The 19892-nt window shown below is 47.4% G+C and overlaps 2 protein-coding genes across 11 annotated transcripts in view; one reads left to right on the forward strand and one right to left on the reverse strand.

The window, feature by feature from the left end:
- Window positions 1-14149, reverse strand: part of LOC147015379 (protein mono-ADP-ribosyltransferase PARP6-like) — a 110987-nt gene extending 96838 nt beyond the window's left edge. For 5 of the 9 annotated variants that reach the window (XR_015050316.1, XR_015050315.1, XM_085850059.1 and 2 more), the window contains exons 1-2: window positions 13800-14148; window positions 13505-13585 (exon numbers count right to left, since the gene is read on the reverse strand). Coding sequence is in view for 7 of the 9 variants with exons in the window: in XM_085850059.1 (XP_085706185.1) it covers window positions 13505-13585; window positions 13800-13808 (90 nt within the window). In the remaining 2 variants the exon portion in view is untranslated. Of the gene's footprint in view, window positions 1-13504; window positions 13586-13799 lie in introns of all 9 variants that reach the window. The other 4 variants (XM_085850057.1, XM_085850055.1, XM_085850054.1 and 1 more) reach the window with 3 other exon arrangements.
- Window positions 14150-17062: 2913 nt separating this feature from the next.
- The window catches only part of RPRD2 (regulation of nuclear pre-mRNA domain containing 2), a 140242-nt gene continuing 137412 nt past the window's right edge, over window positions 17063-19892 (forward strand). For both annotated transcript variants that reach the window (XM_085850061.1, XM_085850060.1), the window contains exon 1: window positions 17063-17344. In XM_085850061.1, the coding sequence (XP_085706187.1) occupies window positions 17194-17344 (151 nt within the window). In that variant the 5' untranslated portion in view covers window positions 17063-17193. The remainder of the gene's footprint in view (window positions 17345-19892) is intronic.

The raw sequence follows: 19892 nt of genomic DNA on the forward strand, positions 1-19892 counted from the left end.
TTTTTTGTGTTTTCAAATTTTTTTTAATCTGGATTTTCAAATGGCCAATCAGGCAGATTTGATCAGAAAGCCCTGCAGAACAGAAATGCCAAATTTGATGCTTGTATCATAATTTGCATGATTTTTCTACTATCGACTCCACTAATCTAGAAACCTTGGTAGCGATTTTCCATTGCCTGATTGTCTTGATGTAAGTATTCCAGCTGCTCATCACACACTGCACCAAGGTTTTCAGGTGTCAGTTTAAAGATAGATGTTGTGGTATTTGAATAAGCATTAGTAAATGTTATGTTTCATTTAGCACAGATTGGTAAATTGTAATATAAACTGCTTGATGTAATGAGCAAATTTTGAAAATTATGGTATTGTAAATTATTGTATGGCAGTATTGTATTGTAAACTGCCTGGTGAGATTTCTGCCGTGTGATGGCAAAACCTAGCAAGTCCGGCTCCAGACAATTTGAGTTATCAAGGAAAAACATTGGTGTCATGGGATTAAGATACCATATATCAATATAGCTTTATTTTGTCATATTATATCATTGTTATATGTAAGTTGTTTCAGGACAAAGTTTTATCCAAATCATGCTGTTGATATTGATGGTAAATTACTTACTAGGTTTTTCCAACACTTTGGTAGGGTAACTGTGAACTTGCTAGGTTTTGCCATAACATTATCGAAGTGAATGCTCATGCTATATTTAATTTAAGTACACTTGGAGGACAGGAAAAACATAGTAAGTCCAGATATGGGTCCAACTCAAATTTGACCAAAACCGGACTTGCTAGGTTTTGCCATCACGCGGCAGATTTGTGAAGATGCTGGAACGTTCTCAGATGAAACTTCCAGTCTGGACTGAAATCGTATTTGCTGGAAGGCACAATATCATTCTGTGATATTATATAAACCCCGAGAGGGAGGTGAAGGGATATGGGTGACATTTGACGAGATGAGTGTTTCGAACGTCCCCGTGCTCAATTTAACTCTGAGCGAACAAGGTGTTCATGTCCAGAGTGGTTGTCAATGCGCGGAGCCGATCATAATCAGGTTGTTTAAATCTCATTAAGATTGTCTATCGACAAATAATTCCTTTGAGCTCTTTAGTCATCCTGAACAGGCCAGCGTACGAGAGAGAACCCGGTTCCGGTTTTTCCGGTTCCGGTTTCCGGTTCCGGTTTTGAGCGGCAAGAGGTCTCCTTCGGGGCTCGCTGCTGACATTCTCAAAGTTAAGTTCCGGTTGTTATTTGTCCCGTTTTAACTGTTTAATTTTCTCACCTACATGTTAATGTGTGTTCCTAGTTCGGTTTTGTTTCAAAAATCGTGCTATTTTGTGAGTATTTATGTCGACGTTCTCACCTGGTGTTTGAGGCCTAGTCCTAGGCTTGAGGCCTACCGGTTCCACTTGGTGTTCGATCGTTTTTTTTTTTGTTTGTTTGTTTGTTTTTTCTCCCCATTACCTTCATTTTCTATCCTCCCCATTACCTTCAATTTTCATCCTCCCCACTTTCCAAACATCCCCCATTCTCCCAACTAATCTTTTTCTTATCTCAAATAAAAAAAAAAAAACCCAACAACAACAACAACCTTCTCCCGATTCTGCTACTTCCTCTTCCTCTTAACTTCCTCCTCGTCTTCCTCGATTTCTTTTTTTTTTTTTTTACACTTCCATGACCTAATCTGTTGAACTCTCATACATTAATATTAACAACAAAAACGATCTTATAATGCTTCATCTTCCTCTCTCACACATGTGGTACTCTTTACTGTTTCACAATGCACTACTCTTCTGCTATTTTAACAGACTGCTCTCATTTCGACCTCTCCTTCATTCCTTGCCTAAAAAATCCAACTATTACAGCGCTTCTTCTCTCCATGCTCTGAATTCGCCTTCATTGCATCCATCAAGAATTGTGTTAAATCGCATCTCTGACCTAAAACTTTTAAAAACCACAGTTTGCCATGGATGCTCGCTTTCCATCAACCATTCTTTTTTCCAACTTCAGTGCCAACTCACCCCCCTCACCCCTCACTCTCACTCTCAAAGCAACCATCCCACTCTTCTCCCTCCAAGCCTCCCTCTCACCTCTTTCAAAAATTCCCCCCTCACCTTTCTCCCACCTTTCATCCCCCTCACTCTTCCTTCTCTAAGTTGCCCCCCTCTCATACACCAACCTGCCTCCCTCCACTGCCCTCTCACCTCCATCTCTTCACTCCACCTCCTCAATTCCTCAACTGCCATCTTCCTTGTCTCGTGTCCCCCCTCTCTCTCGGCCCCACCGAGCCTTTTCTCCTCCTCATTCGGCCCCCTCCCCTCGCTATTCTGCAATACCCCACACTCCTTCAGCAACCCTCCTTACCTCCCCCTCGTCCCTCGTCCGACCCTCCCCCGCCCCCTCCACCTCCTGCACCAAAAGCCTCCTCCCCTACTTCTTCATTAAAAGTGTGGACCTCAAATATCCGGGGCCTTCGCTCAAACCTTTCAGATCTTTCCATGCAGGTTGCCACTGACAAACCAGACATTATCTGCCTAACAGAAACTTTCCTCTCCCAAGACGTGTCTGACTCCCAAGTATCTCTCCCTGGTTACTCCCTCTTACGGTATGACAGACCTGAGCCTCGTCCTGGTGGAGGTGTTGCTCTCTTCATCAAAGACTCTATTCCTCACTCTCCCTGCACTGCTCTCACTCCCCCACACCCCCAGGAATACCTCTGGCTTCGGCTTCCCCTCCACTCCCACCTCATGTTTATATGTGTACTGTACCGTCCACCGAACAGTGATGACTCCATCTACACCTCACTCTCCGAAAACATGGACCATCTTCTATCTTCTCATCCAAACTCTCTCTTCCTCTTATGTGGCGACTTCAATTGTCATCACGCCAGTTGGCTAGGTGTGGGTACCTCTCTCACCTGCCATGGGACATCAGCAAAAGCTTTCTGTGACTCATTGGGACTGACTCAATCGGTCAACTTCCCGACCCGGATCTCAACCAATGGTACTCCATCTCTTCTGGATCTGATTTTGACAAATTTCCCTGACAATATCTGCTGCTCTTCCTTCGCTCCAATTGGTTCTTCTGACCACGTCCTTATTAAAGTGGACATCTCTCTGGCTGTTATCAGAGAACCACCTCACCGCCGTCGAGTCTGGCATTTCACTCAAGCCGACTGGCAGGGTCTCCGAGCAGCCATCAAACTTACAGACTGGTCTCCTATCACTACTTTCTCAAACATCAACTCATCCTGGGAATTCTTTCAAAGAAACTTGCTCTCCCTCATGCACAGATTTATCCCCTCTCGTGTTCAGTTGTCTTACCCTTCCTCCCGCCCTTGGTTTACTGAAGCTTGTGGCGAGGCAGTTGTCCTGAAACAACTTGCCTTTGCCTCATGGAAAGCAAACCCAACTGAGGGCAATCTCAGTTCTTTCCACAAAGCTCGGAACAAGTGTGTATCTACCCTCAGGAGAGCCAGAAAACAACATCTTTCTCATCTCAAGTCTGAACTCTCAAACCTCTCTCCCTCCTCAAAATCCTGGTGGCGTTTAATCAAATCTGTTTCTGGTGTATGTTCCCCCTCCATCCCCTTACCTCAAATGGCCGCACTGCTGATTCCACACGTGATAAAGCTGAATGTCTAAACTCGGTGTTTGCAGCTAAATCTTGTGTCCCAAACCCATCACTATCTCTACCCACTTTACCCAGTCGCACCCAACTGTCCCTGGACTCTGTATCCTTTTCTCCTGACAAGGTGGAGAGCTTGCTTTCAAACCTCGAGTCAGATTCTGCAACCGGTCCAGACGGCATCAGCCCACGTGTCCTCAAAGCCTGCTCTTCTGCTCTTGCTCACCCTCTCTCTGTTCTATTCACCCTCTCATTTTCCCAAGGTCATCTGCCATCTGCTTGGAAATCTGCTAACATCACTGCCCTGCATAAAAAGGTGCAAAAACAGATCCCTGTAACTACAGACCAATCAGCCTTCTCCCAATCATCAGCAAGGTTATGGAATCCATCATCGCTTCAGACATGAAATCCTTCCTCTTCTCCAATGGCTTGATTTCCAATCATCAATTTGGTTTCAGACCAGGTCACTCTACCCTAGATATGCTGCTACTGCTCTCCCATCAATGGATGGAGGTCCTCAATGCCAGACAGGAAATCCGAGCCGTATCCCTGGACATATCACGTGCTTTTGACACAGTCTGGCACCCTGCCCTACTCACCAAACTCTCTGCCCATGGTATTCAAGGCCATCTCCACTCATGGCTCGCAGACTTCCTCTCCTGTCGCAGTCAACGTGTGGCCCTAAATGGAGTTCTTTCATCCCCTCTTCCTGTGCAGGCTGGAGTTCCTCAAGGTAGCGTTCTGGGCCCTGTTCTTTTTCTGGTTTTCATCAATGATCTCTCGGACTCTCTGGAAAATCCTCTATTTCTCTTTGCCGATGACTCAACCCTCTGCCGTACCATCTGTCATCCCTCAGACCGGCAAGCAGCAGCTTCTTCGCTCACTGCAGATCTGGATAAAATCACAAACTGGTCCAACACGTGGAACATGTCTTTCAATCCAGACAAATCTCACACTCTCACTATGTCTCTTCGAAAGGACCGTTTACAAAACCCCCCATCCACTTTCTCAACAATCCTCTGGAAGAAGTCTTTTCTTTCAAGCTTCTGGGTCTCACTATCTGCCATGACCTTTCCTGGGAAAGTCACATTTCCAACCTTGCCTCAAAAGCCAGTCGCCGACTGGGAATCCTCCGTCGTGCAAAGTCCTTCCTCGGCCCTCTTGAGCTCCTGACCACTTACAAAGCTTTTGTCCGTAGCCTGATGGAGTACTGCTCTCCCCTCTGGGCTGGTGCTCCTGCCTCCCACCTTTCTCGACTTCACGCTGTCGAAACCAGGGCTTTTAAGATCATTGGCATCTCCCGCAATGAAGCTGAGTCTTTGGGCCTCTCACTCAATCACCGCAGGTTGGTCGGTGGTCTTTCTGTCTTCTACCGACTCCTCTCCAGCCTTGCCCCCTGCTCTCTCTGCGATTTGTCCCCACCACATTTCCACAGGGCGCTCAAGGTCCGCCAACAACCCCCTTCTGGTAAAACTACCAAAATCACGAATCACTGCTCATCTTCACTCTTTCATTCCTCTTTTTCCCGCCTTTGGAATAAACTTCCTCACTCTATTCTTTCCCATTCTTCCCTTCAGGCTTTCAAAACAGCTGTTCACCACCACCTCTTATCTTCCCCCATCCAAATCCTCGATCTTTTCTACCCCGATAATCCACCCAAGCCCACTTCCTTCAATTCTCCTGCTTTCCTTCCTGAAAGTCCCTTTAATGTCCATCTTCCCCTCGCCATGTTCCCCGTCCCATCCCCATCCCTCTCCCTTCCACAGTTCACCTGTGTCTGTTCCCCAATGTTTTGTCCCTTCCACTCCCGCCCCTCTTGTCTCATGTCTCCTTGCTGTGAGTTGTGTGTTAGCTCTCATACGAGCCTCGACCAAGGTATACAAAAAAAAAAAAAAAAAAAAAAAAAAACCCACGACAAGACTCAATCGTTCGACAGCCACGGTGGAAAAGGTGAACACGCACGCGTGAGTTGTGCCGGCAGGACTGGGCCACCTGGCGGCGGAAACACTTCAACGCGGGAAACACGGAATGTTGGACATTGTATGTAATGGTGAACTTCCTCATTTGACTTTGTATCGGTTCATTTGAAATACAAGTTTCAAAAAAGTTACGCTGTTGATGTGGTAACTGCAACGCCACTCAGAAGTCACAGACCCCAACTGACAAAGATCAATTTGAGTGGTAGCCGACAGGTACATTCGTTCAGACTCGCGAAGCTCAAAGCTTGGATTGCAGTCGTTGGAGAACGTGCTGGGTTCGGCACCACGGATAACATACTACACAAAAAGAGAAGGAAACCCCAAGGTGCATGTATCACCCCGACATCAGGAAAGAAATCTAGATGTGAATGTGAAAAAAAAATTTGCAATTTTAAGGACATGCGACAGCCCATTTCTTGATAAATATCGAGCAGTTCCCGGACTCCATCTTTGTATGCGGGAGACTTGCGGTTACCCAAGAAGTTTCCACAAATCCATTTGAAAGCCTGCCATGCTTTCCGTTCGAAGCCATTGAGACCTTCTTCAAAGCCTTCATCCTGCAGAACCTGTCTGATTTGGGGACCAAAAAGATTCCTTCATTCAATGTCATGGCACTGATGTTTAGAAATTTCTCAACAAGGTATTGAAACCTTCTCAAATTCATCTTACCCATCGCTTTCACAAAATTATTCATTAAACTGAGCAAAATGTGGAGAGGTGGCAAGAAAATCCTCTTTGGATCAACTAAAGGAAACACTGGACACTGCTCATTCCTGGATTGTATGTGCTTCTTTGATGCCAGTCACGTCTGATGTAATGATCTGCGGTAGCACGACTGTCCCATAGGCATAGGAAAAAAACAGTCTGTTGTGAACCCTCGTTGCATGAACCTCCTCCATTAATTATAATTAAGGCAATAACCTTTCAAATTTGATCGGTCTTATCATGAAAACTAGACGTGCTAGAGGTAAACCAAAAACAGATTTAGAATCGGTGTCCCAAGAGCTATCTAACCCACCAATAATTACATCTGATGAAAATGACTTGTTGGCCAGTGTAATTGGTAAGAAAAAAAGAAAATTCTTACCAATTGTATATTACAAACCTGAATATTGAAAAATAAACTCCTTTATTAGCCGGACTCCCTGTGCAGCAGAAGACAGGATCAGCCTGGTGTTAGCTCAGTGGTTGGGGTGGCGGCTTGGTATCCTAGGGTCCTGAGTTCAAGCCCCGTCGGCCGCTGAGTTAATACACCAGGGGGTTGACTCAGCCTGTCATCCTTCCGAGGTCGGCGAAATGAGTACCAGTTCCAGTGTGTGTACCGGTAGAGGGGCACTGCATCAACGACACAGTCGCGCTTCAAGAAATGATAGCTACCCTGGCAGCTAAGCTGCCATACGACCACCAGAAGACAGGATTTTGCAGTGTGTGTGTGTGTGTGTGTGTGTGTGTGTGTGTGTGTGTGTGTGTGTGTGTGTGTGTGTGTGTGTGTGTGTGTGTGTGTGTGATCACATTTTCATCAAGCCTTTATTATTATTATGAGAATATGAACACTAATTATGAGGGGTTTCAGTTCCGATGATGCACTGCTTGGGGAACATATTGGTTATATTTTATTTATTCCTATGTATCCTGCGGCTACATGGCTGAATAATATTCTGGGGACACGGCTGTGCCGCTGATGCAATGCCCCGTTACCAGCACACAGTCACTCATTTTACCGACCTTGGAAAGATGACAGGCTGAGTCAACCTTACCCGGTGTTAATTCAACGGCCTGACAGGGACTTGAACTCAAGACCCAAGGATCTTAAGCCTGCAACTCTAACCATAAAGCAACACCAGGCAGAAACCAACCACTTTCATCGTTAAGCCAACACAAGGCCTGCCATATTGGTTGGTAAGCTAAACAAGCAAGAAAAGAAAATGACGAGATAATCGTGCGAGATTGTCGAGCTACTGATGCTATCGTTGCCAAGGAAGTGAATACAACCAACATGGCAGCGTGCACGGCGTTGTGGAACAGCTCTGAAAACCCTCCATACCTTTAAGAACAAGGACAAATGTGTCCAAGAGCCGCGTCCTAAAGGTTTCGTCTTCACAAGAAGAACAAGAACAAGAACAAGAACAAGAGCAAGAGCAAGAGCAAGAACAAATGTGTCCAAGAGCAGCGTCCTCAAGGTTTTGTCGGCTTTAAAAAAAAAAATTAATTTTTTTTTTAAAAAACCAACAACAACAACTTCCGATATTTCGTCACGTGCCTTGATTAAGCCAATAGCGAAACCCGTCATACTGTATTGACGTATTTACGATATATCGTGTATTTACGAAATAAATAAGGTATTTATGAAATTACTGTGGTGAATTGGAGGACGTGACGCGCGATCACATGTCGCGCGGCTCGCACACGGGATGGATAAAGCCAAGATTCCGCGCGGTCGGGGGGGATTGTCCCTGGGGCATTGTCATTTACGGCGGCGGTTCACTTGGTGCTCGTTGAATGGTGAGAATTGAGAGTATACCGGACTCCGTGCTTATGCTGATTTATTTTGCGGTGATCAATTGCACATGTATACATTGCTACATATGTACTCCTAGCTGCACCTGTATTCCCTGATGTGCCCATAGAAGCGGCTTCAATCAAGTAAAATAAAGCCTACACTCTGAAGGTTTTTCTCTCGCTTTCATTTCAATTTATTCCACTTGATTCCCTCGGCTCTCTCAACCGACGATGGACAAGATCTACAAGCCGGAGAGGTTCGACGCAGACCCAAACGCGACTGACTCGGAAATGAAATGGTCGCATTGGTTCTGTTCCTTCTCACACTATCTGACCATCATCGAAGAGGGAGTCGACAAATTGGCCGCCCTTGTGAATCATGTCTCGCCCAGTGTATTCAGGCTCTTCTCGGACTGTGACACCTACGATGCAGCGATCGATGTGCTGCGGGCGCTCTACGTGAAGCGCAAGAACGAGGTGTACATACGACATCTTCTCAACACACGCAGGCAAGCAGCCGGGGAGACAATCGATCAGTTCCTGCAAGCTCTGAGGCAGTTGGGAAAAGACTGCAGTTTCCGGGCCGTAACCGCCGAGGAACACCAAGATGAAGCGACCAGAGAAGCGTTCATCCAAGGGCTCAGGTCAGCCCCCATACGGCAACGCTTACTAGAGAAAGCGCAACCCACTCTTGAAAAGGTAGCCGACCAGGCTCGAGCAATGGATACGGCACAGCAGCAATCTGAGTCATATGTGACACCGATGCTGCTAATGAACGCCGCTACGGTGGAAACTCAAGGAACCCCTCAGGGCACCCCTGACACTGAGGATGGAGAAAAACCTGAGGAATCGGATACCCAGACCTCGTCAAACTCCTCAGCAACTACTTCGGTTGGTAAATGCTTCTTTTGTGGGTATAAAAGACACCACCGCAACAAATGCCCCGCCAGGGATGCCACATGCATGAATTGTGACAAGAAAGGGCATTATGCCAGGGTATGCAAATCTACTCTTAGAAGAAATAAACCCACTTCTGCGGCTCTCTACTCACAAAAGAAACTAACTGCAGCCTCACCGGGGAATCTATCCAAGGCTATCATCAACGTACGAATTAACGGGCATATGGCTGAGGCTCTGATTGATACCGGTAGCTCTGAAAGTTTCGTCAACAGCTCACTAGCGAAGGGCAGGAAATGGAAGATCCACCCGACAGACAATACGGTATGCATGGCCGCCACATCACTACAGTCCCGCATACGAGGGTACTGCAATGTTGAATTGGACGTAAAAGGGTACACGCATCGGGATGTAAGGGTACTGGTGCTTCGTGATTTATGCGCAGATGTAATTCTGGGTCATAATGTCCTCAAGCAGCACACGAGCGACGAAATACCCTTTGGAGAAAGCAAACCTCGTCTAATTCTAAATGCTCTGACCACCGCAGAGGTGACGTCCCCCCAGCTGTTTGCTAACTTGTCGCCGGACTGTAAACTGATAGCCATCAAATCGCGACGATATACCGCCGCTGATATGAACTTCATCACTTCTGAGACCAAGCGATTACTGGAAGAAGGAATTATAGAACCGAGCGATTCGCCATGGCGCGCGCAGGTGTTGGTGACCACCAACCAGAACCATAAGAAACGAATGGTTGTCGATTACTCTCAAACGGTCAATCGCTTCACCCAACTCGATGCCTACCCTTTGCCGCGCATAGACGAGATGGTCGAACGCGTGGCCAATTATAAAATATTCAGCACCATCGATTTGCGAAGCGCCTATCATCAAATTCCCATCCGAGAGGAAGACAAACCTTACACCGCATTCCAGGCAGGGAGGCGCCTCTACCAATTCAGGAGGATTCCGTTCGGTGTCACGAATGGAGTAGCTTGCTTCCAACGAGTTATGGACGACATCATCTCAGATGAAAACCTCAAAGACACTTTTGTTTACGTGGACAATGTCACGGTGTGCGGTAAGGATCGGGGGGAACATGATATGAATCTGGACAGATTCTTGAGCATTGCTAGAAAATATAATCTGACCCTCAACTACGAGAAATGCGTATTCTCGGCAAGGTCAATTGACCTTCTCGGCTACACAATAGCCGACGGCACGATTAAGCCCGATCCTGAACGATTGCGCCCACTTCGTGAGCTACCCCCACCTCAGGACCTGCAGACAATGCGCCGGGTGATAGGCATGTTCGCTTACTACGCGAGATGGATCTCCCAATACTCCGAGAAAATACATCCCCTAGTGCATTGCAAAAACTTCCCACCAGATGCCGCTGTTGTAAAAGCTTTCCACAGCCTCAAAGATGATATCAGTAATTCCGTGGTATTATCGATCGATAGCTCGGTGCCCTTCGTGGTTGAAACGGATGCTTCTGATCACGCGATAGCTGCGACGCTCAATCAGTCTGGGCGACCCGTCGCGTTCTTCTCGAGAACTCTCTCTGGAAGCGAGCAGAGACACTCAGCAATAGAGAAGGAAGCGTACGCTATTGTCGAAGCCCTACGTAAATGGAGACACTATTTACTGGGAAACCACTTCACGCTCGTCACGGACCAGCGATCCGTTGCATTCATGTTTGATGGGAAAAATAACGGGAAAATTAAGAATGAGAAAATAATGAGATGGCGGATAGACCTAGCTTGCTATAGTTACGACATTGTTTACCGGCCCGGGAGGGAAAACCCTGCTGCAGATACCTTCTCTCGGGTCTACTGTTCGGCGACAATCAGTCGGGCTTTGCAAGACCTCCATGTGTCTCTGTGCCACCCGGGGGTAACCAGAATGGCACATTTCGTGCGCAGACAAAACCTTCCCTATTCTATCGAAGATATTAAACAAATGAATGCTTCATGCCCTGTTTGTGCTGAACTAAAACCCAGATTCTATGGCGCGGCTTCTGGCAGGTTGATCAAGGCCACTTCTCCCTTCGAGAGACTAAATATCGACTTCAAAGGGCCCCTGCCGACCGAGACAGACAACAGATACATATTCACTGTTGTTGATGAATACTCAAGGTTCCCTTTCGCATTTCCGTGCTTGGACATGACCTCGGGCACTGTCGTGAAATGTCTGTCTGACCTCTTCGCTATGTTTGGGAAACCTTCGTACATACATTCAGACAGAGGGCCGTGTTTCATGTCGGCCGGGCTAAAACAGTTCCTATTAGAGCACGGCATCGCAACTAGTCAAACGACGGGTTACAACCCACAGGGTAATGGGCAGGTGGAACGATATCATGGAATCATTTGGAAAGCCGTAACTCTGGCGCTGAAATTGAGAGGACTGGGGCCCGAGCAGTGGGAGGTTACCCTTCTCGACGCTCTGAATTCCATACGCTCTTTGCTCTGCACGTCCACCAATGCAACTCCTCACGAACGAATGTTTACTCACCAGCGACGTTATGTTGACGGCCAATCGGTGCCCAACTGGCTAACCTATCCCGGAACAGTGTTCATGAAACGCCCGGTACGACAAAGCAAGTATGAACCCATGGTGGAGGAGGTCGAACTCATCGATGCTAATCCAGAGTATGCTCATGTCAGACTTCCTGATGGCAGGGAGACCACTGTGTCGGTTCGCCATTTGGCTCCCTCAGGTACTCCTCCTGCAGGTACACCACCATCTGGCACTCCTCCCTCTGACATTCCCTCCCCAGGTGTTCCCCCCCCCCCCCCAGGAACTCCACCCGGGAATGGTGGCGACGGAGCTGCCGCGTTCCACCCGAGAGCGATCGAGGAGTCATCCCCGGCACGAGTCGAGGCTCACCAAGAGGATCGGAAGCCTCCCTCAAGTGAAACCGCCATTTACTCCCGGAGAGGTCGACGGATAAAACCCCCTCGCCGACTCGATCTGTAAAGGGGATTATCGGCATCCTCGATGCTCATGCTCCTATATGCTCATTATATCATATATCGATGCTCATTACCATGCTCCTACAACTCAAAATAATCCTCACTGCTTGGCATGTATGCTTCTGTAGTTTAAATAGTTCGCGCTGCTTGAAATGTATACTCCTACAGCGCTGAAGTAATCGTGGTGCGTTAGTTGGGCCTCTAGTTACATTTTAAAGACGGGGAGAATGTGGTGAATTGAAGGACGTGACGCGTGATCACATGTCGCGCGGCTCGCACACGGGATGGATAAAGCCAAGATTCCGCGCGGTCGGGGGGATTGTCCCTGGGGCATTGTCATTTACGGCGGCGGTCCACTTGGTGCTCGTTGAATGGTGAGAATTGAGAGTATACCGAACTCCGTGCTTATGCTGATTTATTTTGCGGTGATCTACTGCACATGTATACATTGCTACATATGTACTCCTAGCTGCACCTGTATCCCCTGGTGTGCCCGTAGAAGCGGCTTCAATCAAGTGGAATAAAGCCTACACTCTGAAGGTTTTTCTCTCGCTTTCATTTCAATTACAATACGATAAAGGGAATAATCTTTAAATAGTAACGTGAACTTTTCGAAACTTTAAAGCAAATGTCCGAATATATTTAAAAGTTCATGATAGACGCTCTCAAAAGGCACCGTCTATGTGAGGATGTGAACATGTGCTCTGTATTTAAGGAGATCCGGATCTTGTATATGCAAGAGCCTAGTCCGAGGGATTAAGGTTTTGGCTTCAGAAGAAGAAGAAGAAGAAGAATGCCGAGCTCTCCATGATCAGCTGCGCGAGACGCTGCCAAAAAAACAAAAACAACTTCCGATATTTCGTCACGTGCCTTGATTGAGCCAATAGCGAAACCCGTCATGGACGATCGTCGTTCATGACGAGAAAAGTGTATTTACGAAATTACAATACATTAAATGGAATAATCTTTAAATAGTAACGTGAACTTTTCGAAACTTTAAAGCAAATGTCCGAATATATTTAAAAGTTCATGATAGACGCTCTCAAAAGGCACCGTCAATGCGAGGATGTGTACATGTGTTTAGTATTTAAGGAGATCCGGATCTTGTATATAAAAGAGCCGAGTCCTGAAGGTTTTGTCACAACAACAACAACAACAACAACAACAACAACAACAACAACAACAACAACAACAACAACAACAACAACCACCACCACCTCTCTAAAGTCTAAACATTGTTATCTGTCCTTTTCAAGTTTAGTTCGAGTTCTAAGCACACAAGGACGGGCTTTCCATTTCGGATGCTTTCTCGTTCCTAGAACTTTTTGAACAGCACCAGTACAGACTGTTTTGCCAATCGCAGGTGTGCGAGCAGGTTCAACCAGGTGTCGTGCCGCAGCGCACCAACTGCTCTCGATCCCCGATTGAGTGGTGATGTCCGTTGTGAACATCGGGGTAACAAGGCCGTTCAAACTGTGCCAAATATGGAACGGCGGCGAATGACGCGTGAACGAAGGAATTCATCTGATCACGTACCGACATAAGTTCAACAGCGGGCAATGTCGAGCAACACACGGGTCCAGAGGGATGATCCTTCGGAAGCCAATGGTCCTCCACCTTAAACAACAACAATAACAATAACAACACCACCAAAAGGACAACAGCAGATCACGCATCTCTTTATTCCCCGTGCGCAGCAAGCATCTTCAGATCGATACGACGACGATGATGATGATGATGATGATGATGATGATGATGATGATGATGATAATGATGATGATGTGTCGCATCGTTTTCCCCGGTCCTCGCCCCCCCTCCCACCGCCCCTTACCTGCTCCATGAGCAACGCGATTCCCTCCACGGCCTAAATCATCGTCTGCGGTGCTGAAGTGCACGGTCGGGAAGGCAGGACGAGGATTAGGGGAAGACGGGGAGCGCATACGGCAAAGGCAAAAACAGGGGGATGTGCGGATGGGAAAAGCGGGGGAAAGCGTCAGGCAAGTTGCTCCGCACAGCGGACAGCCAAACGAAGGAGTGACGATGAAGATCCGGAGCGGGAATGACGAAGCGGATGCGAATGAGGTTCAATGATGCGAACAGCTCCTGCTCCAGGGAGTGGATTTCACTCCCACGCAACGAGTGCTCCTTCTTTTCCCCTCCTTCTTTTCCCCTCCTTCTTTTCCCCTCCTTCTTTTCCCCTCCTTCTTTTCCCCTCCTTCTTCTTTTCCCCTCCTCCTTCTTTTCCCCTCCTCCTTCTTTTCCCATCCTCCTTCTTTTCCCCTCCTCCTTCTTTTCCCCTCCTCCTCCTTTTCCCCTCCTCCTTTTCCCCTCCTCTCTTTGCTCGTCCGCCGTTGACTCTCGTTCGTGATGTGCTGTGGTGTCGTCGAGGATTTTGAACCGAACGTTCGGTCGTTCTTCACCTCGATTTTAGCTTTGTCCTGTCATTGTTCAAAACCACGGGGCTTCACTTCGTTAATGTCGTGAGAAAAACCTCGAAGATGTTCAGGAAAATCATAAATAAACAACTTATAACGATCATGTGGACTCTATATCTATCTATAATTCCAGCAATGTCTGTCTGTCTGTCTGTCTGTCTGTCTGTGTGTCTGTGACCGCTGTTTCTCGACAACCACTGGTCCGATCTAATTGAAACTTGCCATGTATATTGCTGGGGACCTGAGGATGTGCCTTTTCAAGGTTTGATATTAATCGGACAAGTGGTTCCCAAGTTATGGCCATTTATTTACCAAACCAATGGCAGGACACAGTGCTATGACCTCACAATTGACGTCACAATTCTTCTTATTTTTTTATTTATTTTTTATTTTGCACGTACGGCCACGCACGTACGGGCACGCAAGAGCGAAGGAACGGCCTGTGCGGTTGTTGTTTCTGGCACGCAATTTGAAAGTTATTATTATTATAATTTATTTTTTTTGCACGTACAGGCACACACTAGTTTTAATTAATTATATACAAGAGCATGAACACACATTACAATGTACAGAGAGATGACGTAAGTAAATAGACACCTTAAATTTCTTCATTTCATCTGTATAACGCAGTTTTACTCAGTGATTTGCACTAATACTCAACAATTTATTTGCAGAAACGAGTTCCTGGGTCTTGTATGACAATTAACGCAGGGAGCACACAGAACTTTTGCGATTTTTCAAAGAGGAGGAACTGTTGGACATTCGGAAGATGGAATCAGCCAGCATCAGATAGCTCAGAACCTTGGAATTCCGCTTTCTACGGTCAATCGGGTGATTGTGAAATTCACCGACGAAGGCAAGGAATCCACAGCTTCCCATTCTGGTCGATCTGGGCCCTCAGAAAGGTGTCTTCATGTTGTCAAGCGGTCCATTGAGAAAACTCCCCATTGCAAGGCAGCACATGTTGCAGAGGAGGTCCAAGCTTGCTCAAGAACTGACCTTCATCAACTGGGCTACTATGGGAGAGCAGCTTGGAGAAAACCTCTTCTTAGACCAGTCAACATTCAAAGGAGAAAGAAGTGGGCTGACGAGATGGCCAACAGACCCTTTGAGTTTTGGCAAACTCATTTTTTATCAGATGAGTCCCAATTTTCTCAATTTTCTGACAGTGGATGCGTATGGGTCTGGAGACTTCCCAATCAAGAGTTTTCTTTGAACCGATTGCAACCAATTGTCAAACACGGTGGTTTTTCAGTGACTGTGGGGAGCAATCTGGAGCGCTGCTTGGTCAGAACTTGTGGAGTGTGTTGGCAACATCAGCACTATGATATACATTTCTATCCTTGAGGATGGACGTCTCCCTGTCTTTTCCACTGGTCAGATCGTCAAAAACTACACTGTTCATGGAAGATGGAGCTCCATGTCACACTCCAAAAAAGACCAAAGAATGGCAGGACAGAAATGGGATCCAGCGACTTCCACGGCCAAGTCAGTCTCTTGAGATGAATCCCATTGAGCACCTCTGGGCTATGTTGGATCGAGCTGTGCGGAAAGAGTCCAGGAAACTAACATCATGGTCAAAATTGCTAAACCGTTTATGTGAAGCCTGGGCAGAAATCCCACAAGAGAAAATTTCAGAACTCGTTAGTTCTTTGCCTGAAAGAGTAAAAGCTTTGAAATCTTCACATGGCAAATCTACAAAATACTCATGTATGTATTAAAATGGGGGGCCGGGCGTAGTGGCATGCGCCTGTAATCCGGCTACTCAGAGGCTTGGGTTGGAGGATCGCTTGAGGACGGGAGCTCTGCGCCGGGCTTACAACCCGGAATCATGGCGAAACCCAATCCTTATCCCTGTGTCGTAAGAGGCGACTAGGGTTGCGTCAGGAAGGGCATCCGGCGTAAAACCTGTGCCAAATCAGTATGCGGATCATAACGGATGATCCGCTGTGGCGACCCCTAACGGGAGCAGCCGAAAGAAGAAGAAAAAGTATGAATAATGGATGAAATATATTTCAAATGTTCAATAAAGAAATTCTTTTAAAATCATGGTGTCCATTTACTTCTGTCATGTCTCTGTACATCATATGAAGGATAATGTTATGTGAACATTCATAAAAGCTGAAGGATTGGGGGGGGAGGTCAAGAAATGTGACATCATAAAGCAGAATTTTAAGCCAACCGCACCAACGCACACGAATAACAGTAGGAGCGAATTATCATTGAGGAAATTGAGGCTGAAACGTCAGGCCCCATAATTGAGTAGTCCTCCCAATCACCGGTCTTCAATTTTAATGAACAATAAACAGATTTTAAAACATTCTGAAGGTGACAGAACGAACAGCAGAAACGAAAACACCAGCGCCGCTACCAACAACACAAATATACACCACATTCACCATGACACAAGAAAACAACAATAACAACTGACGTCATCACCTGTTTTATAAGTTTTTCCTGACACTTTCCTTCAGCGAAAAGCTACTCGGTATTTCTTTTAAAGAAAAATCAATTGGCGGGATTATTTGCAAACTATTATTTTTCCGATTATTATTAACATTAGTATTATTATTATTATTATTATTATGAAAGAAATTGCATATAATCGCGGAGTTGGGAAATTGCTATGGAAACGAAGAGAGCCAAATAAGGTGACGACACATAGAGCAGTAAGACTGAAATATAGATGTAGAAAAAAAAAAGAAAAAACAAACTGTGAAGGATTACACAAACGCCATTTCGAAAGAGTTGAAGAAGAAGAAGATCAACGAATGACGAGGAAGGCGCAACATGGCGAGCGGTTTCAGTGAGGCTTTGGATCGACGTCTTCTGTCTCTCACGAATACGATGGACAGTATTCAAGGCCTGTCCGCTTGGATTATTGAGCATAAACAAAGGAGCTCCCGAATCGTAGAACGCTGGATCAAGTGCGTGAGGAAATGTAAGCATCATCGGATTTACTACTCTTTGCGCTTGATTTGTAGGCCTCGCTTTTCCTTCTTGTTTACTTTCACCAGGTTGAGATTGTTTTTAACGTGTCCTCTTCAAAGCAATGGAACGAATTGATTTCCGTTATTACTTACGTCTCTACGTAATATGAAGACCTCTTCAACACTTTCACTTGTCAACCATTGTAACAGCGTGCCAGGTTTTCACAGCGCGCTTCAGGTTAAGGTGAAACCCTCCCGAGGTTCTGTGAGATTTCACCCCTTTGGTTGTATCACTTCCCTAATTTCCAGGGCATTGTCCCCACCACGTTTTTTACACTCAGCCGGAAGCTTTCGCCCCACTTTCTGCAGCGCCTTCCCCCCCCCCCCACTCGCCCATGTACCCGTAGGTATTCCCCCCACCCGGCACCCACATACCAGTAGGTGCCCCCCCCAGCAGCCACTTACCCGTAGGTGTCCCCCTCCCCCACCGGCAGCCACGTACCCGTAGGTGTCCCCCTCCCCCACCGGCAGCCACGTACCCGTAGGTGTCCCCCCCCCCCACCAGCAGCCACGCACCCGTAGGTGTCCCCCTCCCCCACCGGCAGCCACATACCCGTAGGTGTCCCCCTCCCCCACCGGCAGCCAGGCACCCGTAGGTGTCCCCCTCCCCCCGGCAGCCACGCACCCGTAGGTGTCCCCCCCGGCAGCCACGTACCCGTAGGTGTCCCCCCCGGCAGCCACGCACCCGTAGGTGTCCCCCTCCCCCACCGGCAGCCACGTACCCGTAGGTGTCCCCCCCGGCAGCCACGTACCCGTAGGTGTCCCCCCCGGCAGCCACGCACCCGTAGGTGTCCCCCCCGGCAGCCACGCACCCGTAGGTGTCCCCCCCGGCAGCCACGTACCCGTAGGTGTCCCCCCCGGCAGCCACGTACCCGTAGGTGTCCCCCCGGCAGCCACGTACCCGTAGGTGTCCCCCCCGGCAGCCACGCACCCGTAGGTGTCCCCCCCGGCAGCCACATACCCGTAGGTGTCCCCCCCGGCAGCCACGCACCCGTAGGTGTCCCCCCCGGCAGCCACGCACCCGTAGGTGTCCCCCCCCGGCAGCCACGCACCCGTAGGTGTCCCCCCCCCCGGCAGCCACGTACCCGTAGGTGCCCCCCCCCTCCCCAGCAGCCACGCACCTGTAGGTGTCCCTGCCCTCCACCTGACCACCCACATATATATTTTTTCTGTGCCCACGTCCTTCACGAACCAGCTGTCCAGCCCCCTTCGGTGCATGGTGTGGGTTCCTTGCTTGTGATGTAATCAACACATGTGAACTTTATCGTGACATTTTTGAACTGTCATTGCAGAGATGAGAGTAATGTGTGTGTGTGTATATATATATATGTATATATATATATATATATATATGCGCCTGGTGTTGGCGCAGTGGTTAGGGCAGCGGCTTGGGATCCAAAAGGTCCTGAGTTCAAGCCCCATTAGGCCACTGAATTAATACACCAGGGGATTGACTCAGCCTGTCATCCTTCCGAGGTCGGCGAAATGAGTACCTGTATACTGGGCCGGTGTATACCCCGGTTAAAATAGGTGTACCATATCCCTGTGTCGTAAGAGGCGACCAGGGTTGCGTCAGGAAGGGCATCCGGCGTAAAACATGTGCCAAATCACTATGCGGATCATACGGATGATCCGCTGTGGCGACCCCTAACGGGAGCAGCCGAAAAAAGAAGAAGAAGAAGATATATGTATATATGTATAGTTAAGCCCAAAATTATTCATACCCTTACCAAATTTGGAGTATTTTGAATCATGTTAGTTGAGGAATGAGTTTCTTCTGGCTTAAGTTACATAAGAATGTCATAAACAGCTGAAAGAATCACTGCAAGAGACATTTCAACAAATACATTGTTTCGGGGGTATTTTATTCATAGATTTACAAAAAAGTCACGTCCAGAATTATTCATACCCAAGTTTAGATCAGTTCAAAGTCACATTCAGTAATCAATGGAAAAGCCTGTTTGTGATTACAGCCTCCAAACGGTTTTTGCATGTCTCGACAGGGATTTTGGCCCACTCCTCCTTCAGGAAGGTCTCCAGGTCTTTGAGGTTGGAAGGCTTCCTTGCCATCACTCCGGTCTTGAGCTCTCTCCACAGATTCTTGATTGGGTTGAGGTCCGGACTTTGGCTAGGCCACTCTAGAACGTCCACATCATTATCCCGGAACCATTTCTTGACTGACTTGGCGGTGTGTTTTGGATTGTTGTCCTGCTGATACGTCCAATGCTCCCTGAGTTGAAGTTTCTCTGTGGACTGTTTGATGATTTCCTCAAGGATCTTGATGTACTGCCCCTTTTTCATGATGCCATCCACTTTGACGAGATTGCCGGGCCCACTGGCTGAGAAACATCCCCAAAGCATTATGCTCCCGCCTCCATGCTTGACGGTCGGGACTGTGTTCTTAGGGTTATGTGTTTCACATTTCTTTCGCCAAACGAAAGCAACATCTTTGTGCCTGAAAAGCTCCATTTTCGTCTCATCCGACCACAGAACTGTGGA

Source organism: Eptatretus burgeri, chromosome 12 (assembly GCF_056783735.1).
Source record: "Eptatretus burgeri isolate ZD-2024b chromosome 12, Ebu_testis_v1, whole genome shotgun sequence".
Classification (NCBI taxonomy): Eukaryota; Metazoa; Chordata; class Myxini; order Myxiniformes; family Myxinidae; genus Eptatretus; species Eptatretus burgeri.